This window comes from Giraffa tippelskirchi, chromosome 9, assembly GCF_054371585.1.
Source record: "Giraffa tippelskirchi isolate mGirTip1 chromosome 9, T2T-mGirTip1v1.2.pri, whole genome shotgun sequence".
Lineage (NCBI taxonomy): Eukaryota > Metazoa > Chordata > Mammalia > Artiodactyla > Giraffidae > Giraffa > Giraffa tippelskirchi.
The window spans coordinates 48,609,674-48,636,181 of record NC_137283.1 but is presented as its reverse complement, the minus strand read 5'-3'; the positions used below and the strand labels follow the sequence as shown (position 1 = coordinate 48,636,181).

General features: G+C 56.4%; 4 protein-coding genes and 2 long non-coding RNA genes across 23 annotated transcripts in view; 3 read left to right on the top strand and 3 right to left on the bottom strand.

Annotated features, from left to right (window-relative positions):
- IP6K1 (inositol hexakisphosphate kinase 1) overlaps window positions 1-1,404 on the bottom strand; it is a 37,182-nt gene extending 35,778 nt beyond the window's left edge. For 5 of the 12 annotated variants that reach the window (XM_081525598.1, XM_081525600.1, XM_081525604.1 and 2 more), the window contains exon 1: window positions 740-1,261. The gene's annotated coding sequence lies outside the window, so the exon portion shown is untranslated. Of the gene's footprint in view, window positions 1-739; window positions 1,262-1,345 lie in introns of those variants that run through there. The other 7 variants (XM_081525595.1, XM_081525591.1, XM_081525601.1 and 4 more) reach the window with 4 other exon arrangements.
- Window positions 1,012-7,443, top strand: LOC145520072 (uncharacterized). The gene is made up of 5 exons (XR_014064198.1): window positions 1,012-2,712; window positions 3,289-3,387; window positions 5,615-5,698; window positions 6,982-7,069; window positions 7,219-7,443. It is a non-coding gene; the product is annotated as an uncharacterized LOC145520072 (long non-coding RNA).
- Window positions 3,259-10,569, bottom strand: CDHR4 (cadherin related family member 4). Of its 2 annotated transcripts, none has more exons than XM_081525527.1 (19): window positions 10,521-10,569; window positions 9,949-10,133; window positions 9,440-9,602; window positions 9,285-9,367; window positions 8,688-8,798; window positions 7,975-8,078; window positions 7,652-7,788; window positions 7,211-7,394; window positions 6,961-7,114; window positions 6,638-6,731; window positions 6,200-6,403; window positions 5,980-6,119; window positions 5,598-5,748; window positions 5,287-5,507; window positions 4,919-5,061; window positions 4,373-4,429; window positions 4,184-4,271; window positions 3,925-3,955; window positions 3,259-3,404 (listed from the first exon to the last, which is right to left on the bottom strand). In XM_081525527.1, exons 1-19 carry the CDS (start codon window positions 10,567-10,569, stop codon window positions 3,349-3,351), a joined length of 2,355 nt encoding a protein of 784 aa, XP_081381653.1. In that variant the 3' UTR covers window positions 3,259-3,348. The 2 variants fall into 2 exon arrangements, with proteins under 2 accessions (XP_081381653.1, XP_081381654.1); XM_081525528.1 differs by having other exon boundaries at window positions 3,925-3,952.
- Window positions 8,812-14,587, top strand: INKA1 (inka box actin regulator 1). 2 transcript variants are annotated; one of them, XM_081525617.1, is made up of 4 exons: window positions 8,812-8,883; window positions 10,426-10,644; window positions 12,363-12,482; window positions 13,744-14,587. In XM_081525617.1, exons 2-4 carry the CDS (start codon window positions 10,438-10,440, stop codon window positions 14,542-14,544), a joined length of 1,128 nt encoding a protein of 375 aa, XP_081381743.1. In that variant the 5' UTR covers window positions 8,812-8,883; window positions 10,426-10,437; the 3' UTR covers window positions 14,545-14,587. The 2 variants fall into 2 exon arrangements, with proteins under 2 accessions (XP_081381743.1, XP_081381744.1); XM_081525618.1 differs by lacking the exons at window positions 8,812-8,883; window positions 10,426-10,644; window positions 12,363-12,482 and adding an exon at window positions 12,827-13,010.
- A 167-nt stretch (window positions 14,588-14,754) lies between these two features.
- Window positions 14,755-23,866, bottom strand: UBA7 (ubiquitin like modifier activating enzyme 7). Of its 5 annotated transcripts, none has more exons than XM_081525501.1 (24): window positions 23,674-23,866; window positions 23,421-23,589; window positions 23,190-23,324; window positions 22,974-23,080; window positions 22,566-22,656; window positions 22,338-22,473; window positions 21,845-21,942; window positions 21,614-21,760; window positions 20,778-20,960; window positions 20,509-20,616; window positions 20,271-20,351; window positions 20,034-20,189; window positions 19,773-19,938; window positions 19,489-19,694; window positions 19,327-19,391; window positions 19,052-19,235; window positions 18,901-18,975; window positions 18,464-18,647; window positions 17,885-17,958; window positions 17,523-17,615; window positions 17,239-17,430; window positions 15,594-15,686; window positions 15,418-15,518; window positions 14,755-14,962 (listed from the first exon to the last, which is right to left on the bottom strand). In XM_081525501.1, exons 1-24 carry the CDS (start codon window positions 23,727-23,729, stop codon window positions 14,851-14,853), a joined length of 3,012 nt encoding a protein of 1,003 aa, XP_081381627.1. In that variant the 5' UTR covers window positions 23,730-23,866; the 3' UTR covers window positions 14,755-14,850. The 5 variants fall into 5 exon arrangements, with proteins under 5 accessions (XP_081381627.1, XP_081381628.1, XP_081381631.1 ...); XM_081525502.1 differs by having other exon boundaries at window positions 18,473-18,647; window positions 20,865-20,960; XM_081525505.1 differs by having other exon boundaries at window positions 18,473-18,647; window positions 23,674-23,823.
- Window positions 16,269-22,223, top strand: LOC145520079 (uncharacterized). The gene is made up of 2 exons (XR_014064204.1): window positions 16,269-16,846; window positions 17,082-22,223. It is a non-coding gene; the product is annotated as an uncharacterized LOC145520079 (long non-coding RNA).
- Window positions 23,867-26,508: the final 2,642 nt, after the last annotated feature.

Here is a 26,508-nt window from a genome sequence, read left to right as displayed (position 1 = left end):
CACAAGCACAAAGTATTGTTGTTCAACTTCTTAGCCGTCTCAGGCAGGCTTTCTGTATGACCACAGACAGAAGCCTGTGCTGAGAAGCCAAGGGACCACAGGCAAAAAGAAATGTTTTCTAGAGCCCTCAGCACGTTTCCTAGACCTGCACACCTTAGGAGGGGTCTCTAACCCTCCTACCCTCACAAAAGAAGGGGGCCTGGAAGTCTGTTTCATTGGGCAAGATACATTTACTCTGTTAAAAGTTAATTTGGCATTCACCAGACAAAAAGAAGTTTCATTTCTTTTTCTGATTCTAACACCCTCTTACATTTCTTTTGTCTCCTTGACTACACTTGGCAGATTATCTTTTTAGGAGATAAAACCAATCAAGTTATCACCATAAGACTCACTTTCTGCCAGAGCCAAAAGAGGAAGCCCTTACCACAACTCCAAAGAGTGGTGATCCAGAAAACAACAACAACAACTAAATATATATACATATATATCCCAAAACAAAATCCGGGCATCAGGGACATTTGATTAGGCCCTTCAGGAAGAAGCAAACGGTGAGCTCCGAGGAGTCCAGGAGGCAGGTGCTGGGCAGAGGAGACTTCACCTGGTCTGAATCACAAGGGCTGTCACACTGGCCGGCCCGCTTTGCGGGGGCTTTCGACTGCTTGACCTAGTCTTAGTCTCAATCGGTCTGAAAGTCACTCGCAGGAGCGACATCTAAGAAAATAGTACGTGTATTTCTCACCTGGGAACAACACAAGACCCCGGAGAGCATCAAGCTGGCACTGGACACGTTTCAGCGCTGCGGGTCAGTGGAGCCCAGGGCTTCAGTCACAGAAACTAGTTTCCCGCTACCCCGCCGGCCAGCCCTCAGGCGCGGGACTTTCGGACCTCTACCCCGAGGCCGTCCTGCGACCTCGGCACCAGCATCGAGGAGACTTCACGGGCGGCCGATCAGGACGCTCGGGCGATGCTTAGCCGATGCCCCTGCCCTGCGCGCGCCAGCTCCAACCCCGCGCCCGCAGCCTCCCGCCCCGCGGCGTCAGGCCGGTCTTTCGGCCCGGCTCCTGTCACTCACCGGCCCGGCCCGGGCAGCGGGCGCCCACGGCTCCCCACGGGAGCTGGGCCCCCCGGGCCTCCAGGTTTCGGCCCGCCCCCTGGCAGGCAGCGCAGGTGGCTGAGATCCGCAGGAGCGGCCCCGCACCGGCCGCTCGGTACAGCTCCCGGCGCTGCCCACTAGGTACGGATCAACAACAAGATGGCGGCCAGCCGAGGGGGCGGGGGCCGGGCGTCATAGTAACCAGGACGGCAAAGAACCCGCCCCCAGCTTAGAATACTCCCAATCAACAACCTCTTTGCCCGACGCCAAGGGCAGTGCCTCCCGATGACAGGTTGGCCGGCCTGTCAGTCAGAGCCTGCCTCTCGCGGCCCAAGCTGAACGCTTCAGCACGTGACTGTGACGGCACGGATTCGCGCATGCGCGCCGTTCCCAGAGTTGTTGGAGGCAAGAGCTTTTGCTAGCTACCCCGGAGGCCGTAGCGCCCTTGGCATCCGTGCGTGCGCGGCCACAGCGTCTTCTCACGCACGCATGCACACTTAGGGAATGTCTGCGATATGCTTTTTTTGGTCACTCACCTTGGAAGGCAGGACTTGTCCCTCACTACTGAGGAAACTGAGGCTCAGTATGGGAGGCTGGGCCAAGGTTACGCCAACTCTGGAAATGTAAGCACCGAGTTTCGCGCCTCCTCTTAACTGGCTCCTGTGTACAGTGCCGTCTTTCCAGTGGGTTCCCTAGCTTTGCCCTTCATCAGCCTTTTGTGCCCCAGCAGTCTCTGGCCTGTTACCCACGTTTGTCCTTCTGCCTGGAGTTCAGTCCCCAGCACAAGCCCTGGCACATAACAGGCACTCTTATTCCTGCCCTAGGGCATCTTGTCTCCAGCTCTTATAACAGCATCTTTTGACCTGGACTGTCATGCTCTGCCACCGAGCGCAACTTACAAGCCTTGGGAAGACTGTTACTTTGGGCTTGGCATCAAATGTAATCACACAGCCTGACTCACATCAAGTGACTGGACTAGCTAGCTTTGTGACTTTTGAGGCTTGCTTGTTCTATCTGTGGAATGAGGATAAAAATCAAGCTCCTTAGAGACGAGCATTTAATGAGCCCTTAGAGCATTCTAAGTGCTCAGGAAAAGTCTGCCCGCAGCTGCTTCCTGTAACATCCTGCTGTCAAGTTGCTGTCTCTGAGGCCAGCTCTAACACCCTCACTTCATTGGAAGCACCGTGAAGCATATTTTGCCCACAGAAGGCACTCGACTTCTTCCTCTGCCTGGGGCACTGTTACTGGCTCTGGAAGGGAGGTCCTCAGCTACTCTGAAAGTGAAAGTGAAAGTGGCTCAGTTGTGTCCGACTCTTTGTGACCCCATGGACTACATAGTCCATGGAATTGTCCAGGCCAGAATACTGGAGTGGGTAGCCTTTCCCTTCTCCAGGGGATCTTCCCAACCTCGGGATTGAAGCCAGGTCTCCAGCATTGCAGGCAGATTCTTTACCAGCTGAGCCACAAGGGAAACTACTCTGAGAAGGTTCAGATCCATAAACTTGACAGAGGGAAGAAGATTGAGAGAACTTGGAGATACCACAGTTAAGATAGCCTCCACCAAGACAGCAGGTCTCCTGGGAGAGCTGGCAGTATCCTGAGACTTGATGCCAGGCTGGGTATGCGGAGTGGGCTAGCACTGCCCCCCAACAGAACCCGCCCTCCTGCGTGCTGCTGTGGGCCACTTGGCCATGTGCAGCACAAGGAGGACAGAGGGCCCAAGAACCAGAGATCAGGAGGATATGAGAACACCTGCTCAAAAGGGGGCTATTCTCAATCTCTCCATGGCCACCCATGCCACAGGGTGCTCAAGTCTACACCAACCCTCACTTCAATGCAAAAGCTCCAGATGCAAGAAAACCTCCACATACAGTCAGCAAACTGCCCTGGAAGTTGGTGGGGCTCCTAGGCCCTCCCCATCTGCTAGAGTAGGTGTCCACTGAGGAGACAGGCCAACTGGAGGCTCCCTCAGTCATTGACGAGGATAACGGTGTCTTACCTCTGCAGAACATTAATCACAGTCAGCACTGTAATTGTACAGTGCTTTCCTTCTTGAAAGAAAAAATAACCTTGTTCCCACAAGACAGGGCATCCTCCAAGTGAGAACAAGGAAGCACAGATCTCAGAGCTTCTCCCACATGTAGGTTACCAGGCAAGGACTCTTCTGTTGGTAATTTTGTTTATTATTGAATCAGCTTGAAAACACGTGATCATGTGAAGAAGAAATTCCTCAAATACGATGCAGCTCCTGGGCCTCAGAGCCAGCGCCGGGCTCCCGTGTGCGTGTTGAACAGGTAATCTCTGCCTGTACCTGAGCTCAGATGGTCAGGGGAGAGAGAGAGAGCCCTGCCGGCTTCGGCAGAACTGCCTCCCTCCCCTAAGGGCAGGGAAAGATATTCCAGGACCCTTGGTGTGGACCCCCCCACCCCCTGCTCCCTCCTGCTTGATCCGGCTTGTCCTCTCCCTCCTTTCTCAACAAATCATTTGAGGTCTGGCTCAGATACACAGGAAGCATCCATGAGTCCCCGAAACTTGACATCAGCTCCCCTGAGCCCAGTGCCAGATTACTCTACCATAATTCATGGTGACGGTGGACCATTTGGGGGCCTCTTCCCTCACAACTTTCCCCCCATTTTCCCCCAGGGGCAGGAACCAGATCAGGGTCCCAGGTGTTTGGTAAACACTGGCTGAAAGATGAGTAGGGGTGAGAAGAGACCCCATTCAGGGAAAGGGTAGATAGTGGATGCCTGGTGGTAGGCGGAGATATTGAGATGGGGTCTGGAGAGAAAGTGGGCCCAAGTGGAGAATGGTTTGGAAAAAGGGGAACTCACGGGGGTCCTGGGCTCTGCCATCAAAATGCTGCTGAGGGGAAGAATGGGGAGGGTGTAACGAGGTGAACCCTGCCCATGGGGAGCAGGTGGAAGCTTGCCCCCCCAAAAGGGTCAAGAACCCACCTGCCTCCTGCATCCTGATGATTCTTGTATGGGCCCTCCCACACGGACAGCCAGCCATGGGAAAGGGGGCAGGCTTGGCAGGGAGCACTCAGCAGCAGCCTCAGTACCCACCACACAGGATGGTAGGTTGACATACCAGGCTCATGACACTGCTGGGTGCCTGGGGTGTCTCCATCCTCGGGGCCTCCATGAACCCTTCAATGGATCCCTCAGTTCCCTGGATACTGGGGAAAAGTAGGAGCAGAAGTACAGGATAGGGCTCTGGGCCCCAGCCTGAGTTTCAGAGATGGACTTCCAGGCATAGAGGTAGGCAAAGGAAGCTTACCTGTTTGGCAGTAGAGCCTGGGTGGGTTTGCTTGATGTCTGTAGCACCTGGGTCAACCTAAAATGCCAGGAGGAGAGACCAAGCAGTGAGAACAGCAGACCTGCTGGCCTCAGGAATCAGCACCATTCATCTGCCGCTCTTATTGGAGATAGCCTGTGTCCGTGTGCACTGGCCACACTGTTACTCCCATCTTTCTCTGGGTTCAGTCCTGTGCTCACGAGAAACTCAGCATCTTGGGGGAAGGTCATGTTTCAGGTGGAAGGCAGGGCTGAGGAATAGGGGTAAATACCCAATGCATGACAGACTCAAGAGTCTAAAGCCCTTGACCTTATCCACACCCATCCCATTCCAGACTGGGTTCTGCCAGCAAAGGAGAGAACGTTCTCCCAGTGTCTCTCTGCCTCTAAGCTGATGACCCCCGGAGGGAAGGCACTCCTCCTTAATGTCATTCTGTCTGCACATCAGCTTGGGCAGTCTTGGGCAGAACCAGCTGTCACAGATGCAAGGGCTGGGGAGAGGCAAGCAGTACAGGGATAGGAACCCTACCCCCGCAGGAGCCAGCTGAGGAACCAGCCCAAACCCAGGAGGAGAAGGGCACTGGTCACTGTCAGCACCACCACAAACCAGGGCTCTGGCTGCCAGAAAACCTCTGTGTCTGTCACAAGCAGGGGTGTCATCCTTGAAGGCACCTGAAATGGGGCCACAGCTTCACCACTGTCCTGCCAAAACGCCCCAATCATCCAACCTTCAAACCCCTCCAAGGGTTGGGCCACCCCACACCCCAGGTTTCTCCTCGGTATTGCCAGGCTCTTGGCACTCAGCAGTTTCCTCTGAAATGCCTTCCCCAATTGTTCCACCTCGAAAACTATATCCTTTCTCCCCACCCAGCAAGGGCCTGAGGACCCGCCCCTCACTGTAGTTCTGTGGGTGCTGGTGGCCCCTGTGCTGGCCCTCCAGGGCACTATGTGCACAATGACAGTGGCTGTGGTGCTTAGGTGGGGGCTGGAGGGGCCTGCATCGGCCACACGGATCAATAGCTCATATGTATGGGGCTGCTCTGGCCAGGGGGGCCCCAGCATGAGGTCGTTGTACACCAGGACAGCTCCTTGCAGGCTGAATCGTCTCTGACTACTCCCTGAAAAACAGAGTGGGAGAAGAAGGGGACCATGGCTGGCCTTGGCCTGCCCCTCCCCCGCAGCCTGGGGGGGGCCCCCATGGCCCTCACCTCCCACAATTCCGTAGGAGAAAGCCAGGCGCTGGGGCTCCTGGGGCACCCGACACGACACTGTGGTCACCTCCAAGCTACGGCCCAGGTGAGCGTAGATGGTGAGTTCCTGAAATGGGGGCTCACACTCGGGGGCATGGTCGTTCACATCCTGCCGGAAGGTAGTCAGATCACCCACCCCCAAACCCCCAGTCCAGCCCCTCAGCCTCCTCCCACCACAACCAGAATCTCAGTGTCAGCCAATAGTTTCCAGAACTTTCCACAACGAGGCCCCAACCCTCTCCAGCTAACCAGTGGAGGAAACTGAAGCAGAGAGAAGCAGAGCGCCCGAGGAGGAGATGAACTCTTTCCAATTCTTTCTGAAGCTTCGGGGCTCAGTTACCTCAACCTCAATGGTGATGGTGCAGGAGCCTGAACGGTGGTAGGTGGGGTCCTGGTCTTGGCTGTGGTCATTCAGCAGGACAGTGAGCCTGTACAACTTCTGCAGCTCATAGTCCAAAGGCCCCAGGAGGCGAATCTCCCCTAGAAGAGGGGGCCACAGCCTCAGCTTGCAGAGTCAACCCTGGCTCCACCCTCTCCACCCAGCCTTGTGGTGGGAGTACCGTTGAGACGGTCCACAGCAAAGGGGGTGGACCCGCCAGAGATGGAGTACTCAATGCTGTCCTGTGGGTAATCCATGTCTCTGCCCACCACAGAGCCCAGCAGGGTGTGGGGCCTTGCATCCTCACGAACCCGGAATGTGCGTGAGACACAGGTTGGGGAGAACTCGTTGACAGGTGTCACCATCACCAGCACAGGCACCTCAGCTGGAAGCCATTTGGAAGTCAGGGAGCTGGCCTGGTTTGGCCCAGCCCTGCCCTGGGGGTCAGAGGAGGGAGAGGCTGGGGGGGGGGGAGCAGTAGCTCACCCAGGGGTTGTTAGTGGACACAACCCTGCCATATCTGTTTCTGAGGGAGGAGAGATGACCCCATCCTGCGGACAGGAAGAGGGGCACAGAAGAGCCCTGTCCTGAATGTCCAGGCCTGGGCGTGGTCACTCACTGGTCATCAGAGGCTGACCACTGTCAAGCACCAGGATGGAAGCTGTATGCTGCAAGCAGGTGTCAGGAGCATCACAGTCCAGTGTGTCATTCACCTAGCCAGAGGGGCAGGAGAGTGAGGCGCAGCCAAGGCCTAGGAGAGCCTTGAGCCCACTGGGCTGCCTCAGGCCAGGTTATTCTCACACAGCCTACCCTGACCCTCCGGTAAAGTGGGTTGGCTGCAACACCATGTCCTTCACCCTCATGGTCTCCACTCCCACGGGAGGGCCACCCCATTCCTGTCCAAGCACCCTACACATGGGTCTAAGGGCAGACTCGGGGTACCTCCAGGATTCTCTCTCGCAGGCAGAGGCTGGAAGTGCTGGCAGGGCTGTGGAACAGCAGTTGGTAGTCCAGGGTGGAGCCAGGAGAGTCTGGGTCAGTGCAAGTGAAGGTATTCAGCGCGGTGCCCACAGGCGTGGTCTCAGGAATCTGAGTCCTGGGAGCAGAGGGCGGGCAGCAGGGCGGGAGCTGGGGCTGGGCTGTGAACCCTGGCTCTCACCCAACAGCCAAGGTAAGACTCCCAAATACTCACACCAGCAGTGCTGGGAGGCAGCGCGGGGGCCAGCGGTTGACCGACTGCACATCCACCCAGAAATCAATCTCGGCACTGTCCTGAGGCCGGAGTCGCTCAAAAGCCTTCACCCGCAGCCTAGTGACCACAGCATCCGGGGCTTGCGCCAGCTCCAGGGGCGCAGTGGTCCGGACCACGCCGTCGACTGGGCGAGGTGGCAGGGCGGGGGACGCAGAGTTCGACCCTGTCCCCAGGTCAGTCCCGTTCCCACCCTCCCACCTCTCCGCGCCCACCTCTCAGGGTGCAGAGATTGACCATCTGGCCGCCGCCTCCAAGGCTCATCTCTAACTCCGGGCCCCCAAACGCGACCTCGCCCTAGGTTCTGCCTCGGCTCCAGGCGTTGCGGGTCACTTCTAGACCAGCCGCTGAGGCATCCCCTTACCGGCCCTCCATGCCCCTCACCGCGTCCGATGGAGAAGAGCCGGCAGGGCACGGGGAAGACAATTTCGTAGCGCACGTCGAAGCCCCAGGCCTGGACCTGAGCCACCTTACTTCCGGGAACCAGGTTTTCGGAAATGGTGATGTTCTGGGCTTGCTGCCTGGACCAAAATGGGAGCACTGGCTCCTGCCTGCTCCCAGCAGGGTCTGCAGGCCCCTCCCCTGGGTCTTCCCTTGTACAGCAGCCAGCTGGGGATGCTCCTGCAGCCCTACACCTTAACCCTACTCCCGAGTCCCTGGGGCTGGGTCCTGTCTTTCCCACTGTCCGCAGGGTAGGGGAGCCTTACGGGAAAGAGACCTGGCTGGAGGGAGCAGGCAAAACTTTCACCGTCAGCATCCCACGGCAGCTTCGGCCTTGTCCAAAGGTCACCAGGATCTGAAGTTGGAAGACCTGGCATGCACACAAAACAAAAAGGGAACCACGGTGTGTCTACCCATATGTGTGTGTCCAGCCCTGCTCAGGACCTCCACAAGGAGCCCCAACACTCACTCCACCCCATGACCTGTCACTCTGCTGACAGATATTCCTTCGTGTCTTACTCTTCTGGGTCATAAGTCCTTCTCTTTGGATGCACACAGCCCCCAAATGAGTAATATCTGAATCATTCACAACATGAATTAGCATCGTAGAGTTGCCAAGAGCCAATCACCAAGACGTGGAAGCTTTAAGGAAGGAACTACTCTAGTCTCCTTCAGACTACACTCGCCACTGTACTCAGAGTTTTCACTTCCTGTGTGACTGCTCAGAACTTTCTCCTTTCTGTAAGGGGCACTGTGGGCTTCTGGAGCCAGGGATCCCTCTTCTTTCTAAAGTTCCAGAGCCCAGCACAGAACCAAGCCAAGGTGGGAGGACAGCCAGCATGGGGCAGCAGGTATGGGCTATGTCTGGGAAAGGCAGCATGATTGACGAGGCCAGGAACAAACAATCCTCCATGAGGTAATGGCTCTGTCCATTTTATGCCCAGTTCATAGATATTGCCAGATCCCCAGTCGTGCTCACCTTTTGAGCCTGGCCTTTGAGTCCCTGGGATGGCGCCCACAGCTGACCCTGCCCATCGATGGAGAAAGGTCCAGGGAAGTACGGAGGGTCCTGGGCACTGGTGATGTTCATCTGACAGGAAAGAGATGCTGGAAGCCCCCTTCCCTACCACAGTGCCCCCAAGCAACCCTGTCAAAATCCCCCAAGAACACAACAGGTATCTGCCCATTCTCAAATCTCCTGCATTCTGCCACTGCCACTTACTCTAGCCTGGTCTCCCCTGGCCATGATCCACAATCATCTCTGCTTTTAAACTGTTCCGTTTTTTAACTACATTTCTTTTGGGGATTGCAAAAATGATACAGAATTTTTTTGTGTGGAGAATTTAGAACACAGAAGAAGTTTAAAGAAGAACTCAACCCTTGAGAAGTCCCCACGGGAACACTGGGGGTTGGAAAGCCCTCAGTGGCTCTCTTCAAGAACATGCATCATGCAGAGGCTCAGCTATAGACTAGAGTCCTTCTGCAGACTATTCTTGGCCAGGCAGGGGCTAGCCTTGGTCTTCCCATCTCCCCCATCCTAGCCCACCCGCAACCACTGCCCACATACAGGCCTCACCTGAACTCCCTGGCCTGGGAGCAGCAGAGTGTACAGCGGCGTCCCAGGTGTGACAGTTTCTTGAACCTGAATAATTTCCCCAGCTGGCCAGAGGGGAGGTAAGGGAGGTTCAGGCCATGCCTGCCCACCGCACCCCCCCACACCTGCTGCCTTACCTGGGCTGGCAAATCGACCAGCACACTGGTCACGATTAGGGTCCCGCTGAACATCCACAGAAAGCCGAACCTCCGTCTCTTGGTTGCCACATGTGAACTTCAGTTGCAGCTCATAGTGGTTCACTGTCAGGGCATCCAGCCGGGCCGAGCTGCTCAAGGTCACCTGTGGCAGGTGGGCAGTGCCATGTGGGGCCTAGGATCTCCATCCCCGGCACCACCTCCAGGGGCTTCCCTGGTGGCTCAGATGGTAAAGAATCTGCCTGCAGCGCAGGAGACTCAGGTTCGATCCCTGGGTCGGGAAGATCCCTGGAGAAGGGAATGGCAACCCACTCCAGTATTCTTGCCTGGCGAATTCCATGGACAGAGGAGCCTGGCAGGTACAGTCCATGGGGTTGCAAAGAGGCGGACATGACTGAGTGACTAACACCATCACTTTCACACCATCTCTGACTTGGTGAATTTAGAGTCTGCCCTTCCCCCACTGTCCCCAGCTGTGCCCATGACCCTACCTTGCCCACATAGTTCCCCTGCCACCTGGTCAGGCTAGGTGGGTTGAAGAAGGTGGTGGGTGGCTGTACACGGAGCAACTCCAGGGTTGGTGTGTATGAAGAGCAGTTGAAGGGGAAAGACAGAAGGATCGCACCAGGTCCCTGGCTCTCAGAGACATTTATGAACCAGGACAGGCAATAGAGTTCTGTGAGGAAGAGACGATTCAGGCTAGAGACCCCCATGCTCATGGAACCAGGTACACAGAGTCCTTCCCTTCTGCCTTGGGGCCTGGCCACATCTTGGGGAAAAGCAGCCAAAGTCTTCCCTTGTCCCTCACATCCAACCACGGATTGGCTCATTTCACAGACTGGGGCTAGGTCCTGTCTTTCCCACTGTCCCCAGGGTAGGGAGACAGTGGGAACTTGGGCGAGGAAGCGGCCAAGATAAGGAATGAGCATCAGGGGTTCAGATCTTTGCCTTTTCCTGGCTCCCCACAGCCCCTGTCCTCCATGGTAGCTTATCTGAGAGGGAGCAGGACTCCACTGTGGACTGGGGGTGAGAAGTGGAGTTCCCCCACCCACCAGCTCCTCACCAGAGACAACCAGAGCAAGAAGAAGCGCCAGGGGCCTGAGCAGCACCATAGTGGCCCGAAGACACGACAGCAGAGGAGACTCCAGAAGGGCAGACGTGTTTTGTCAGGGCCACCCTGTTGCCAGGTCTGTTGTTCAAACACAGGACTCCTTGGCCTCCAAGATTCTAGCCCCACCCAGCCCCTGGTGACTGAGCTCTAGACGCTATAGGTTATCAAGAGGCCTGGAAAACCATTTTTTTCACTGCTACCAATGAATTTCCCTGTTTATCACTACCATTCGAAGGAGATGTGAGGGGAGAGAGACCAAGCTTCAGATAGGGAAACTAAGGCTCAAGGAAGTCTTGGTCATGCAGTTCTTGGAGACAGAGCACGCATAGCAGCCAGGAAAAGTGGGCCCAGGGCCTGCTACCCCACAAAGCCTGAACTCCAGCTGCTCACCCCCATTAGAACATTATCTGCCTGTGAAATCTGAGGCCAACCATCAACGAAATCTCTCAAAATCTGTCTACATTCAACAGACAAAAGATATCCTTGGTGACAGAAATAAAAATGGTGGTTACTTTGGGACATAGCAATTGGAGGGGACAAAAGGTGGCCTCCTGGAGTGGCTGGTGATATTCTATATCTTGATCTGGGTGACACAGGTGTCTACAGATTTTAACATGTATAGAGCCATACCGTTAAAGAGCTGTCCATTCATCTTATTTACAATTATATGCCAGTTTTTAAAAGGTTGTCTTCACACGCTTTCTCCAGCTCTTCACCTCTCTCTTTTCTACCCAGTATGTTTGAGCTTGTTCCTCTCCCCATAAAAATGCCCTTGTCAGGGTCCTCAGAGACCTGCCAACTGTCCAGCAGTTTTTGCTCTATCCTCACTTCCTCGGCAAGCATTTGATGCTTGCTCCCCTTGGCTCCTAAGTGCCCACAGTCTCTTAGTTTCCTCCCACCTCCCTGGCAGCTCCTGCTCAGCTCCTTTGCTGGTTCTTCATCTTCCCTACCTCCACCCAGTGGAGTGTTCCAGGGTTCATTCCTGTCGCTGCCATCCTCTGTCCACATGTCCACAAATGACTATTTGATTTTCTTCTCCAAGACCACTCTTTTCCAGTCTTGCTTGGTTGATTCGTGCCAATTCCATACAGTTAGTAGTTCAGCCTGGAAGTCTAGGAGTCATGCTTCATGCTTAGGCTGGATTTTAACTCCAAAACATACCTCAAAGTATGTTGAGGTATGTTTGCACTAGACCTACCCAGATTCAGGCCCTCCCTTCCCTTGATGGATGAGGCAGGAGCCTCCGCTCTGACTACAGAGTGGTTCTCCCAAAGCAGGGATTATCTAAACAGCAGCCAGCCCACGTCGTTCCCTGCTCAAAAGCCCCCTAGCACTCCCCACCACACTAAGACCAAAACCCTTTATTCCCTTCTAAAACTGCTAGGAGCCTGGTTTTGCTGACCTCTTCAGTACCCCCCCAGCTACCACCATCAGAAATATCTAGGCCTTCCCTGGTATTTTCCTGTCTACTGACTTAACTAGTTTGTCTCCAGTTAGTCTGTGTCCTTGAACCTAGCCCTAGCCACCTCAGGGAACGGGCTCTAATCCTTTGGTCAAAGAACCCCCCCCGGGGTAACTAACCCCCTCCATTCACGCAGCCTGCCTGTGGTCCGGGATAGACAGGATGCGGGTGTTGGGAATCCCCACGAGAGGGCAGCCCTGCTTAGCTCGGCCGAGGCGAGAGACAAGGGAGTGGGAGGCTGGCCCTTGACCGGGGGCTCCTCCCCGGTGCTGCAGAGAGGTTCTGCGCTCCCTGAGTCCTCACAGGGGCCGGACCCCTACCATGACTTCCAGGGACTGTGGAGGCCGGCTCCAGGAGCAGATTCAGTGGGTCGGACCACGAGTGGGCCACAGCACTGCCGAACCCGACGATTGGGCCCGATCTACCCGCTCAAGGGCGCAGCCGCGGTACCCGTACGCTCCAGGGACCCCTGCGGGAGGGACCACAACTTTCCCCTGGGAAAAATGGGGAAACTGAGGCTACCGCAGGGGTGCGACTTGTCCTGGGAGTCAGCTCAACGGTCTGGGACTTCGAGGAGTCCCGGGCCGGATCCCACTGGGTTTCCAGCTACAGTCCCGCCCTTCCCCATAAGAGCTTCTTCTAGGGAATGGGTAGTGGGCGTCAGGCTAGCCCACCAGGCAGGGCCCCGGGGGTGGAGCCACACTAGCCCCGCCCCAGCCCCATTGGCTGCGGCGCCAGGGGCGGGGCGGGGCCGCCAGATGTTGGGGCGGCGGCGGTGGCGGCGGCGGCAAGAGCTGGGGAGAGGGAGGAGCCGCGGAGCCAGGCGGAGGGCAAGGGCGCCGCTGGCCGGTCCGCCGGGCCCTTTCCGCACCGCTCTCGCTGGAGTTCGAAGAGGAACTGGCAGGCCTTGAGGGGGCTGCGGCACGGACATGCACAGCGCTCGGCTTGACAGTTTCCTGGGCCAGCTGCGCTGGGAACTGGTGAGGCTTAGGGGCGGGCGTGGCTCGTGAGGACGTGTGTGGGGTGCTCGGGTGCCCTCCTACCCGAACGACACTCGGATAGTGGGGGAGCTGTCCCGAGTGCCCATCCAAGACAGGATGGAGGCGGGGCGGCGTAGATGGCCCAGATGGCCCGCGTCGGGTTTCTGACGATTGGGAGCTGCGCTGGGCATCAAGTAACAACCGCCCAGCTGGCCGTGCTGCCGGCGCAGCGGAGGAAGTTGGGGGGGGGGGACTTCTTGTGGGGCGGAGCAGGGGGTTTTAAGGAACTATAGAGGTGGTGGCGCTACTACCGATGCCCCTTATTCCAGGCTGGCCTGTACCTCTTGTCTTCCTGGAAGGTGCTCTTTTCTTCTCTGCTGCGGGCTTTGGGGAGCTGAATCCCTCAAGAGGCACAGGATGCCCCCCCAGCCCTGAGCAAGACCTACTTCCCCATGCAGGCCCACAACCCTGCCTCCCGCCCTGGTGGCGGGTACCAACTTGCCCGGCTCTGCGTGCTGCAGCCTGCCGGACTGCCATTAGGTCGGCCGATGGGAGCCACACGAGCTTCGTGTGCCAGCGCCCCATGCCGGCCTGGTGCCCGCTAGAGGCCTTGCTGCTGAGGCCTGCAGGCCTGTCCAGCCCTCCTGGGCCTTCTGTTTTGGAACTGGCCTGACCAGGCAGGCCGGAGTGACCAGCACTGCTCCTACCACTTCTGCCCTCTCTTCTTCCACAGCTGTGTGGCCGGGACACCGGCTCACCCCCAATGCCTGGTCCCCTTCCGCCACCCCCCAAACACCACTCAGGTGTGCGGCTCAAGCACCAGCTCAGGGCCTCAGATGCGTTGGAAGAGGACTCCGTCTGTGGTGTGGAGGAAGAGGAGGACGAAGTAGGGGTGACGGGAGACAGGAGTGCAGCCTTGGGGGGCCCCAGGGAGCACGGCCTGGACTGGGACTCCGGGTTCTCAGAGGTGTCAGGCAGCACATGGAGAGAGGAAGAGCTGCCCGTACCCCAGCACCCAGCACCCTCGGCATGGCCCCCCCGGAGACAGCGCCTCTCAACCAGTGGTGTCGCCCAGCCTGGCGGAGCACCCGTGGCCCGGGTACCACCTGTCCACCGACCACGGCCCAAGTCCACCCCAGACGCCTGCCTGGAGCACTGGCGGGGGCTGGAAGCCGAGGACTGGACCACGGCCCTGCTGAGCAGGGGTCGTAGTCGCCAGCCCCTGGTGCTGGGGGACAACTGCTTTGCGGACTTGGTGCACAACTGGATGGAGCTGCCCGAGGCAGCAGGTGAGGGGGACAATGGGGGTGGGCCCCGTGCCCGTGCTCGGCCCCCCCAGTTCCTGCTGGGCCTCTCTGAGCAGCTGCGGCGCCAGCTGGCCAGGGCACGCCGGGCAGCGCTGGCAGGAAAGCGACTGTCATGCCCACCTCGCCCGGAACCCGAACTACCTGCGGATGTCTCACGCTTTGCAGCCCTCATGAGTTGCCGCAGTCGGCAGCCCATCATTTGCAATGATGTTGTCAGCTACCTCTGACTCTGCCCTCCAGCCTGGGACAATAAAGGCCTTTCTCTGGACAGTCCTGGTTCCATACACCCCAAGGCTCCAGGAGGCAGCGCCAGCCCTGCAAGGCACAACTCAGGCAGGCGAATTCAAAGAGCCTTTTCCCTCCCTGCAGGGGTCCTTGTCATGCCTGTGTCACATGCCATGTGTCTGCTCCATCAGCTGTCCTGTCCACTGAACACCTTCCTTCAACAAGCATTTATTGAGTGCCTACTGTGGCCTTGGGATGCAGGGCTCGGGACGCAGGGCTCGGAGCTGGGTGGTGGGGCTGCTGCCTTGTCATAGCTTGTAGTGCAAGCGTGGAAAGTTAGTGTCATACTCCTCTCCCTCGTAGCCAAGTTCCAATACCAGCACCCGTTGCCCAGGCGCCTTCTTCACCAGATCTGTCACCCTGGTGGCGTGGGGGGAGAGGGGTGGGGAGATTGGGTAGGTGAGCGGTGATGGGCAGAGTGTCCTGGCATGGGCTCCAGAGTGCTGGGGGGCTATAAGGAGCCCAAGCCAGGAGCAGGAGCAGCCCAAGACAGGAAACATCTGAAAACTATTTTAGGAGCGGCTGGCGGGGCGAGCAGGAGGCAGGAAGCTGTGAGTCTCCTGGGAGTGGGCCGTGAAAGGGGAGCTGAGGAGGGTGTGGAGGAGCTGGTGGGGCTGGCCAAGCAGGCAGCTCCTAGAGGCCCCTCCGAGAGGGCTCCTGGCCCTCACCCCACCCCCAGCCCGTTTGCTGGCTCCATTTGGCAAAAGAAAACTTCAGGAAGGTGTGAGGGGCCCAAACGGGGTTGGGAAGAGGAGAGGCTGCGCGTCCCTCACCTCCAACCTCCATGGCCTGGTTAAAGCCAGGTGCGGGCTCACCTGCGAGACAGGTGCCGGGCCTGTTTTTCCTCAGACCATCCTGCTGAGTAGAGCGGGGCCGACCCATGCAGGAGCATCGTCACCCTCAGTCCTTGTAGGTCCTAGAGAGAGACAGGTCAGGGGCCAGCGGGGCCAGGCGGAGCCAGGCCTGGGAGCAGGGCAGAACTGGGGCACACCTGGATGTGGGCCAGCAACGACTCCAGGGTCCTCTCGGGCTGCCCAGCAGGCACTTCCAGGCGGTCCCAACAGGTCCACTTCAGGTGATGGAACTGGGGGGTGGTAGTGGGGAGGAGTGAGAAGCTTCTTACACACACACACACCCTCTCCCTGCCCCAGTTGCCAATAGCTTATGGCCCGTTTCCTAGGGGAGGAGCTGGACTAGAGGCAGGAAGCAGAAGCCAGGGGGTGGGGATGGAAGGTGGGATCTGGGCCCAGAATCTCAACACCCTCCCCGCCTGTGCTGGGACAGGAAATGGGGCTATGGGGCCCCCCGCACGGGGAAACAGGCGATCCATCACACAGCCTGATTGTGTGTGTGTGTGTGTGTGTGTGTGTGTGAGAGTTTGTTGGGGGGGGGCAATGCTTCCTGAGGAAGCGAGGACGAGGAAGCGGGAGCAGGGCTGCTGCAATCTCTGATAAAGCTGCCTGTTCCTCAAATGCAAGGCTGGAAGAGAGGGTGGGGGGCGAGTACATCCGGTCCCCTAATCCTTTACCACCAGGGCCTTGGACTTTCTCATAGACACATGGGTGAGGGGCACAGTGACTTCAGCGGGGACACAATCCACAGAGGACTCTCTTCCTGTCCCTTTGTTCCTTGTTTCTTGAGTCTTGGGGCTCTGGTACCCAGAGCTGAGGGCATAAGAGTGGCAGGCAGCCAGGGACCAAGACTAGAGGGGTTCTGCCAGCTCCCCAGAAAACACAGTGAGGTCAAGCTGAGACAGGACCAGAAGTGATGTGGGGGACCCTTCCCCTCCCTTCCCCCTCCTCCATGGACAAAGGCAGCTTATGTTCTAGCTAGAGGAGGGGCCCTCACAAAGGGGCTCTGTGTGCTGTGCCCTGAGGGACCCCAGGGCTGCTCAGCCTAAGCCCAGTGCCGCCCCATGACCTCTCCCCTCTGCCCTGGTGAGAGAATTCTCTCCAGACCCTCTCCTGTGCCCCCAAAGATATGCCAACTTTTGCAGAGCCTGGGCACACAGCCGGGGTGAAGGAACACACCTGCACGCAAGCCCACATGTGTACCCCCAGGCAGAGCCACGCAGGCCCACATCAGGACAGGGCCCTGCAGGCTCTGCTGGCACACAGATGTGCAAGCATGCTCCCTCCACGGCCACACACCATGGGGCCAGGGATGCCCAGACCCGGGTGCCCTCCCACTTGTGACAGGAATGCACACCCTGTGCCAGGGCTGAACACCTCCACACCCATGCTGGTGAGCTCAGGGCCCTTTAACTCATTTGAGGGGGGCGGGCGAGGATCCCCATGCCTGGCAGCCTGACGTTAGGCTCTGTTTAAGGCTCGGGCCCTAGTCCCCCCTCCCCCTCAGGGAAGGAAGGGACTGGGGGGGATGGATGTCTGGCTCCACTAATGAGTTAAAGCTGCAGCTCCCCCAGACCCAGAGGGTTGGGGGTTGGGGGTGGCTGACGGCTACTTCCTGTGTCTGACAGGTCCCAGCCTGGCTGTGCAGCAGGGAAGCAGCTGAAGGAAGCCTTGAGGACTCCCCCAGAGTCTGGGTCCTATGAGAGCCTGAAGCTGGAGTAGGGCCTGTTTGGGTAGGTGCAGGGAAAACTCAGGTCTGGTACAGGTGGGGTGTCCAGGGCTCACCTCCTGGATGGCTGGGGCCTTAGGTACCCAGCGGCTAAAGTAGTTTTCAGCCAGGCGCAGATAGCTGTGGCGAAAGGCATGGCGGGGCCGTGGTCCACCCACCACCTTGTACAGCTCCAGGCCTACCAGGCCAGCCACTGCCGCTGTAGTGGTGACAACGGCTGGGATAATCCGGCCCACAATTCGCTTGGTCTGCCAAGGACAAGAGATCTGATCTGGGCCCAAGGCCTAAGGCTAGGGTTTGACCCGCCACCTCCAGGCCTGAGCCCCAAGGGGCAGGTTACCTCGGCGTGGCCAGCCGCTGGGATCCCATAGTTCTGAGCTCTTAGGCTGGCCGCTGCCACCACAAAATCCACGTGGAAGTTGCTGTCCTTGTCCTGTGAGACCCAATGCACAGTCGTGTGAACACTATCCCAATGCCCCAAACCTGTGCTGCTGCACAGGTCTTCATACGGTTCTGTGGAGTGAAGTCTCACATCGCCCCACTTAACAGGTAAGGAGACAGAGGCTCAGGGAAGCTGAGCTGCTTCTGGGCTCCTTCAGGGAGGAAAACTCAGGCCCAGGGACTTCAAAGCTACCAACTTAGCTCTTGACCTTCCCCATCAACCTCTCTGGCCCAGCCCTTCACTCCCACTTGGGCTCCGACCTTCTCAAATGTCAAGGGTTCAAGGGGAGGGCCCTTGCTCCAGGTCTTCAGGTCTTCATGCAGTTGCTTACAGCCTGTTGGGAGGAGGAGGAGGGTTGAGGCAGTCCTTAGCCCCGGAGTCCTATACTCTTCTTGAGCTTGCCTGCCTATCTTTGGTCCCTGCCAAGTCTATCACTTACCACTTTCAGGGAGACCCCTTGATGGATGGTGCAATCTCTTCTCTGGCAGCCCCAGCCCTCACGTATGTGTGCCTGCACACACACACACCCACACCTATGCGGCCCTGTCCTCATCTTGGGGGCCACAGCTAGTTGCTCCCCAGGGCCCAGTGGTTTGTGGGTTTTTTTCCTTTGCTGAGTGTTGGCCAAGGGAATGGGGTGGGGAGGATGGTAAAGGAGGGAGAGGACCTACTCCGGGACCATGGGATGAACCCAGGGCTAGAGAGAAGCAAGGTCAGAGGGCCTGATAGGTTGTGACTTGACTTCAGGGCTCCCAGACCCATCTTCTTTCTGCAGCACAGGCTGAGGAGGCTCAGGCCTTTGGGTGGCAGCATAGAGGCGTCAGGGCCGGGGACCTCACCAAACTCACCAGAAGGCGAATCCAGCTCCAGCTCACTAGCAAAAATGTGGTCCAAGTTCTGGGGGTCAGGCAGTGGCAGCAAATTCAGTAGTCCCCTGAGCACAGTCTGGTCCTGTGAGCCAGGTAGTCCATGCATCTGGGCATACAGGTTGGCAGCTGCCAGCACGTAAAGGAGGTGCGTATCCTGAAATGAGACCCAGAGCAGGGGCGTCTGCATGGGCCTGAGTGAGTGTGTGTGGGTGCATGGGGCGGGGGTCATCGCCCACTTGAAGATCTGTTGGAGGGCCTGCCTCTGCCTTCCATGTGGACACCCACATGTGCACAGATGTGGCTGTCTCCCTCTCAGCATCTCAGTATCGCTGCAAAACACAGAGGTACCCATATCTGCCCTGAGGGGCCACATTTCCATCTCAGGGTTGCCAAGGGACCCCACTCACTTGGCTAGCATCAAACTCCAAGGGCTGGGGACATTGTTTGGGAGCCGACCAGAATGGAGTTCCATCCTCCTGCACCTAGGGAAACACAGAGGCTGCTGGGCTCAGTCCGGTCGCCCCCAAGCCCTCAGCCTCCTGACCCCCAGCCACCCACTTTGTCAGGTGGGTAGGTCCTCAGCAGCTGTGTGATGCCATAATGGAAGCGGAGCTGCCAGTGGCCAAGGGCCCACAGCACGCAGTCTTGCCAGGTCTGCGGACGCTCTGTCAGGACACCCCGCATTGTCTGCAGCAGGGGCTGCTTCTGTGACTTAACCAAGTCTTCTGGAGATGAGAGCGCTCTGCAGATGGTTGGGAAAGCTTGAGGCTAAGCCCTGAGCCTCTTGGTGTTAGGGACCCTGGACTCCCATTCGCCCTTGTCGGGGGTCTTACTGTGGGTGGCTGTTGATGGTCTTGGCAGACTCACAGAAAAGGTCGTCAAACTCACCCTTGGCCCACTGCGGGGGAGGGAGGAACCATGAGGGGCCAGTTAGGAAATGAGTCTGAGGCAGAGGACCGAGCCAGGCCGGGGGGAGTCTCTGGGGTGCCTCCCACCTGCACAGTGTGCTCGGCTGTGGTGGGAATGTACCGCACAGTGCACACAGGGTCGGGGGCATCTTCAGAAGCTGCATCTGAGGAGGGGGCTTTGTAGTTCTCAGTCACATGCGGTATGAACACACCAGCACTGCCCTGGGTGCCCGTGGTGCCCGCCTCCAGCAGTGGTTTCAGAAAGTGGGTGCAGCGAGCAGCTACATAGTCCCCTGGCAAGGGAGGCAGAGGGTCAGAAGTGGGGCTGGCACAGCCTTGGACAAGAGTGAGTTCTGAGGCTGAGTACTCACGGGCCTCGAAAGTGTCCAGGGCAGCAGCCACGCCATCCACACCAGAGAAGAAGTCGTCTCCAAAGATGTCCTCTGTACTGGGATCCAGCTGGAGGTTGAGCGGGGTAACCCGCAAGTCTGCGTTCAGGCGGCCAGTGGCCTCTGCAGCCACCTCTACCTTTTGCCTCTGAGAAGAAAGCAGGAAGATGTTGGGGGTGGAGGGAGGGGGGTACTGTGGGAGGACAGTCCAGGACGTGGGTGTGGGGAAGGGTCGGCACTCACATGAACGTCCTGGGACCTGAAGAGGAACTGCCGGCTGAGGTTGGAGAGCTCCACATGGTCCATGTCGGCAATGGTCACGCCCCCACGGCCCCCGGCCCCCAGGCCCATCAGGGCAAAGCCTTTGAGCAGCTCGCAGCCAACAGCGCCAGCACCCACCTGCCGGCAGGCAGGAGCAACCTTAGCCAGAGAGCCAGGCCTCACCCCTCTGCACACTCCCGACCTCACCACATGGCTCACCAGGAGGTAGTGCTGTTGGCTCAGCTTCTCCTGAAAATCAGCCCCGAACACTGCGGTTTGCCCATCATAGCGGCAGCATCTCTAGGGAACACAGACAGGGCTCGGTGATGACCGCCAGCCTGTGCTGGGTCTCCCTCTCACACCCAGTTTTCCAGGTCAGGACCTCAGGACCATTTTTCATGTTTCTCCCTGCGTCCTGAGTTTAGCTAAGGCTTGCATCCCTACCCCAGGTTCTCACCGGTGCACAGTCCTTAGGGTTGGGAAAGGGGTCCCCATCTTCTGGAAGGCAATCCAGGGCATCGAAGTACAGCCACTGGTCCAGGGGCATAAACTTGCCGGAGATCGCCTATAAGTCAGAGATTTAGTCTGGGGACTCTTGGCACCTCCTAATCCCCTGAGATCCTGGCTGAGGGCTGCACCCAGGTTGGTCTAGTGTTGGGCACCCTGTGGCACCCACAGTGACCTCTGTACCCTTCCCAGCCCCACCCTGTCTCTGCCTGTGCCCACCTTCAGCACTTCCTGGGCAGCCACTGCACCCAGCACAGCTGCCATGGGGCTCAAGCTACCAGCACTGCTCAGGGCAACTGTCCGCACCAGAGCCTCATCCAGCTGCTCTTCCAGAGGCTTGCCTTCTGTCCCCTTCAGTGGTCCCACAGCCTGGGCCAGGTTCACCACCATCTCTGCATCAACCTAGCGAGTAGAATTCTGTTAAAGCAGCCCCAGCCTGAGCTCCACCCCACATTTAAATTCTTCAGGCAGCCATGCCCCCTTTTCCACAGAAGAGGAAGCAGAAGCCTGAGTGGGAAGGCCCCACTAGACAATGCCTGGTGCCAGACAATGGCCCTGGAGGCTCCCCCAACCTGGGAGCAGCTTCCAGGCCAGATCTGAGGGGTGAGGAGTAGCATGAGTCCCCAGGCTTTGTGCTTGGCTCCTTCATGAACTCAGCCTCTGGTCTATGGCTTCCCTGCTGGCTCAGCTGGTAAAGAATCTGCCTGCAATGCAGGAGACCTGGGTTTGATCGCTTGGTTGGGAAGATCCCCTGGAGGAGGGCATGGCAACCCACTCTAGGATTCTTGCCTGGTGAATCCCTATGGACAGAGGAGCCTGGCGTGCTACAGTCCATGGGGTCACAAAGAGTCAGACACGACTGAGCAACTTAGAACAGCTGGTCTAGAGATAAGTGTTTATTTATCAGTTCCCCACAGCCCATCTTGTCTGGTTTATATCAGTGGGACACTGCTTCTGGATTCAAACTTGGATCTGTAAGATAGTCACTGTCACCTCCTGGTGGCTGAGGCCCCATTAAGACAGAGGCTAGGGAGAGGGGCACCGGGGCCACTCACAGGATCCCAAGGCTTGGGAGGGCGGCCATGGAGCTGCTGGAACTTGTGCAGTGCGCGGAAGGACTGATGCAGGCAGCGGGCACGGTGAACTTCCTGGGGACTCTGGGCCACCACACGGGGCTGAAGGAGGGCTGCGTCCAGGGGTTCCTGCAGGGGGCACTCAGTTTAGGGTCAGGTCCAGAACCCTGTGGGCCCCTCGAGGCACCCAGCCCCAGATGACCTTGCACTCACGTGGCTGACAGTCTTGGGTCTCTTGACCTCAGTGACAGCCCCGCCACGTAAGTAACGAGAGAAAGCTGTTGTGTCTCCAATCTCCAAGGTCCCATCCTCTGGGGGAGATTGAGCCTAGTCAATCTCTGAACCTGAGTAGCTCCCCACAGCCCATCCTGTCTTGCCTCAGCATTCTCAAGGTGGGACTTCCCTGGTGGTCCAGTTAGTTAAGAATCCACCTTGTGATGCAGGGCACGTAGGTTCAATCCCTGGTCAGGAAATAAGACCCCAAATGCCACGGAGCAACTAAGCCTGTAGGCCACAGCTAGAGCCATGGAAGACCCCACACGCTGCCACTAAGACCCGAGGCAGCCAAATAAACAATTAAAACAAAACAAAATTCTCAATGTGGCTCTGCCCTGAGGAAGGTAGAGAGAGACCTTATCTCCAAAAAGCAGGCTGTGTCCACCCCCATGGGGGCTTGGGTGCTAAGCCTGGAGTGGGGTTGACTTACCCTGCACGTGGAGAGGCCGAGGATCACAGCCATTGAGCTCCACCATGCCCTCAATGCCTGAGAAAGTCACCCAATCCCCTGTGTGAAAGTGGTGGGCAGCAGCCTCTTCTCTCAGAGTGAGAATGCCAGGGGAGCCCTGTGATGAGAGGGGACCTGCTCAGGGGGGCCTAGCCCTGCCTTTCACAGGCTCCTTAGTAGGGGTAGTGCTCCCCGCCTCCCAGCACCCACCTGGGAGATGTGCTGGATGGTGGCCGTCAGGGGTTCTGCCTCCGTGGGGTCCTGCACAGTGAAGTTCTTACCGAAGTCACAGAACAACTGCCTGTGGCAGGGTGGCAGGGTTCACTGAGCTGGCTCAGTGTTTAACCGCCACGGTTGTGGTGAAGGGCAATAGGCACTAGGGCAAGCCCCAGGGAATTGGGGAAAAAGTGCCAGGACAGGCTTGGAAACTGAAGTTTGAAAGCTGTACTGAGCAAGTCTGGAGGCTGGGATAGAGGAAGCAGATGAATGGGACTGGGGACTGTGATTAAGAGGGCAAAGTGGGGACAGCTCTGGGGTTGGGTGGAGGGGCTCTGGAGCAAGTCTGGAACTGGAATGGGTCACTGCCTGTGATGTGGCAGGCTGGACGAGCCATCTCACCCCACAAGGCCTCGGGTGTCCGCCACCAGGAAGCAGACTCCGTGCTTGTGGCACAAGGTGCCCACTCTCAGCTGCTCCTCCAGCCTCGAGGCGGTCAGCACCACCACCTGAGTGGACCTCATGAGATCAGTAGGGCCAGAACTACTTCAAGCCCACCCTGCTGCTAAGGGCTGGGGGTGGGGGAGGTTGGCCTGGAGAGTAGGTATGGGAGGGCACCTGGAAATCCAGCAGCAGGTCCTCGGTGATGTCACCTGTGTAGACGCACACTTGAATGGCTCCATTGAGCTCAGCCAGAAGTTTTTGAGAGGCCTCAGCCCTGCTCCTTCCCAAGTCCTGCTCTGAGAGCAGAAACTAAAGAGATGCCCAGTCTGGCTTTAGCAAGGAGTTTTCTCTTGGGCCCCACCCACACCCTGGCCTGGAAACCCAAAGCCCCCCCAGGAGCCTCACCTGGGCAGCCAGGTCAGACCAGCAAGTAGGGTGGGGGTCATGGAGAGTGAGGCTGCCCACGCCCATCAGGACCAAGTTTTTGGCCACCTCAGCCCCCAGGCCCTGCAGGCCAGACAGCAGCACCTTGGCTCCCTGAATTCTCTGCATGGCCGGCAAGCCCAGCACATACCTGTGGGTGGGAATTAAGAGGGCAGGCAATTGGAGATCAGGGGTTAGAAGGCTACCCCACTCTCCTCCCCACCTTGAGCCTCACAGCTGCCGCGAGTATAGCTCCTTATCCAGCGACTTGGAGGTCTCCAGGGTATCCATCCTGAGGTCCGGGGCTACAGGGCTTGTAGACAGGAGGCAGTGCCAGCAAGAGCCAGTGCCCAGTGGTGGCCGGTGCAAACAGGCGCTAAGGCTCAGAAATGAAAGATGCAGCTGGCAGCTTTCTTCCTGGTTCCTGTGTCATTTCGGGTAAAGCAAAAGTGAAAGTGAAACTGAGCGGGCTCGTGGACCTGCCTCCAGTCTGCCCTGCACAGGCTGGCTTGGCAAAGACTTCTGGCAGCCCTAAGGCGCTGGCAAGTGGGGAGAAAATTCCTGGATCTGTTTCTCTCTGGGAGAGCAGGTATTTCTCTTAAGGAAGAAAGAGGGCAGGGCCATGGGAGGGATCCCTGTGGTCTCCTGTAGCTCCCTAGATGTCCCGAACCGCAAGCTCCTATCCTCTTCAGGGGTCCCTGTCTGAATGGGCTTCCTGCCCCGAGGACTGGTGGGGACGCCCTTGTCCTGAGGGCTCACCTGGCCTCCTGTCTACACACAGAGACTTAGAGACCCTAGAGGGCAAGCCAACCCCATCCCAGAGGCTGAGAGAGTTTATGGGCTATGCTGCTCACATCCAGGGCTTAAACCACACGCTTGGGGTGCAGCCTAGTCTTATTGGGAGTGCCTGTGTGTCCCGGAGTCATCTCCTCTGGGATCAGGGATTCCCCTCTGTCCACAGTGCCCAGCCAGGACAGTTTGCAGCCCCAGGCGGCCAGTCAGGATCTCTCACTGATGAGTCCCAGGACTCAAAGAGGGTTGTCAGTCTCTGTGTGCCAGCCCTGAGTGGAAGGCTAGAGGCAGCTATGATCATGTGTCCTTTATATTTTAAAATAATTATACATTCAGAGGAAGTTGTGAAAAATAGAAAAGAGGGGGTACCCTCTCCACAGATGTCTCCTTCTGCCTTCTTAGGAACCCAGGGCCAGTTCTCTATAGAGGATGGACCACAGTTCCCCACAAAACTCCACATTAGTTAAACCAAGTGCTATCAAAAATTCTTTTTAAAAAAACATTAAGGTAAAACCTATACATCATTAAAATAACCATTTTAAAGTATACAATTTAGTGGGATTTAGTGTATTGACAATGTGCAATCACCATCTCTCTCTACTTTCAAAACCTCATCACCCACCGAAAGACACAACTACCTTGGATAACCGCTACACACCCCCATTCCATCGCCTGGCAAACACACATGCTTTCTGTCACTAGGGATTTGCCTATTCTGGATATTTTATATAAAAGGAATTGTACAAAATGTGACCTTTGGTATCTGTTTCCATTACAATCTTTTTGAGGGTAATCCAGATTGTAGCATGTCTCAGGACACCATTCCTTTTTGTGGCTGAATAATATTCTATGAGAGGCACGTATCACAATTTGTTATCCAGTGACCCTATATACAGTCAATGGAATTCTCCAGGCCAGAATACTGGAGTGGGTAGCCGTTTCCTTCTCCAGGGGATCTTCCCAAACCGGGGATCGACGCCGGGTCTCCCACATTGCAGGCTGATTCTTTACCAGCTGAGCTACCAGGGAAGACATTATCCAGTCACTGGTTGACATTTGAATTGTTAACACTTTTTGAATGTTATGAATAGTGCTATATGATCATTCTTGAACAAGTATCTGAGCACCTGTTTTGAATTCCTTTGGGTATATACCTAGGAGTAGCATTGTTGGGTTGTATGGCAATTCTAAGTTTTTGACAGACCAACAAACCATTTTCTACCAGCAATGTACTTAAGTTATTTCTCCACAACATGGTCCAACTGGTTTTTCCTTTTTTTTCAAATTATACCCATCCTAGTGGGTGTAAAGTGGTAGGCAATTCTGGTTTTTTTTTCATTCAATAAACATTTATTGGATGTGTCATATGTACTAGGTATAGAAACCAGGGCCAGATTCTGAAGTAAGTGCCATCTTCAATAGACACCAAAAGGCATTTGATGACCTTCAATATCCAGTCTTGATTTTCTTTTCACTCTCATTAAAAACCACACCACTATTTCTACAACTTTAGCCCAAGGAGAAACACTGTACGATTAAAAAATAACTCATCAATCTTCCATCCCCTGTTTCCTAGGAGCTTCTATTGTACTTTGTCTCCATGACTTTGCCTACTGAAGATAATGAGTATAGGTGGAATCATAAAATATTTGCCCTTTTGTGTCTGGTTTCTTTAACTTAGCATACTTTTACAACATTCATCCAGGTTGCAGCATGTGCCAGAATTTTGGTCCTTTTTTTTTTATTGTGAGAAAATATACATAAGATGAAATTTAATGTTTTAAAATATACAATTCAGTAGCATTACAGACATTCACGTTGTTGTACCATCACCACCATTCATGTCCAGAATTTCACCTTCTCAAACTGAAACTCGCAACCCATTAGACAATAACTTCCCATTCCCTCCTTCCCCATCCTCGGCAATAACCATTCTACCTTCTGTCTCTGTGAATCTGACTACTCTTGGTATCTCATATACATGGAATCCTACAGCATTTGTCCTTTGCCCCGGATTATTTCACGTAGCTTAGTGTCTTCAAGATTCACTTACGTTGTAGCACGTTTCACAATTTTTTTTAAAGGCTGAATAATGTTCCATTGTAAGTATAGACCTAGAGCTTTGTAGTTTTCCCTCACAGAGATCTTGCACATATTTTTTTTGATTTATATCTAAATATTTGTTTCCTTTCTTCTTCTTTCTTGGTGCTAAATGGTACTGGGTTTTTAATGTTATTATTTTTTCTTCTTTTTGTTTCTGGGTTTTTAATTCTAATTG

Excerpts from the sequence above, each read along its gene's own strand:
- INKA1 (XM_081525617.1), top strand. The coding sequence starts at position 10,438 with ATGGTAGCTTATCTGAGAGGGAGCAGGACTCCACTGTGGACTGGGGGT. Across the intron at positions 10,645-12,362 it reads CAGGGCCACCCTGTTGCCAG|GGACTGTGGAGGCCGGCTCC; the intron begins GTCTGTTGTTCA and ends CATGACTTCCAG. Across the intron at positions 12,483-13,743 it reads AGGGCGCAGCCGCGGTACCC|CTGTGTGGCCGGGACACCGG; the intron begins GTACGCTCCAGG and ends CTTCTTCCACAG.
- CDHR4 (XM_081525527.1), bottom strand. The coding sequence starts at position 10,569 with ATGGTGCTGCTCAGGCCCCTGGCGCTTCTTCTTGCTCTGGTTGTCTCT. Across the intron at positions 8,799-9,284 it reads TCCCAGGCCAGGGAGTTCAG|ATGAACATCACCAGTGCCCA; the intron begins GTGAGGCCTGTA and ends CTTTCCTGTCAG. Across the intron at positions 6,404-6,637 it reads TGGTCAGCCTCTGATGACCA|CTGAGGTGCCTGTGCTGGTG; the intron begins GTGAGTGACCAC and ends AATGGCTTCCAG.
- UBA7 (XM_081525501.1), bottom strand. The coding sequence starts at position 23,729 with ATGGATACCCTGGAGACCTCCAAGTCGCTGGATAAGGAGCTATACTCG. Across the intron at positions 18,976-19,051 it reads GGACCTACCCACCTGACAAA|GTGCAGGAGGATGGAACTCC; the intron begins GTGGGTGGCTGG and ends GTGTTTCCCTAG. Across the intron at positions 17,431-17,522 it reads CAGCGGCTGGCCACGCCGAG|ACCAAGCGAATTGTGGGCCG; the intron begins GTAACCTGCCCC and ends TGTCCTTGGCAG.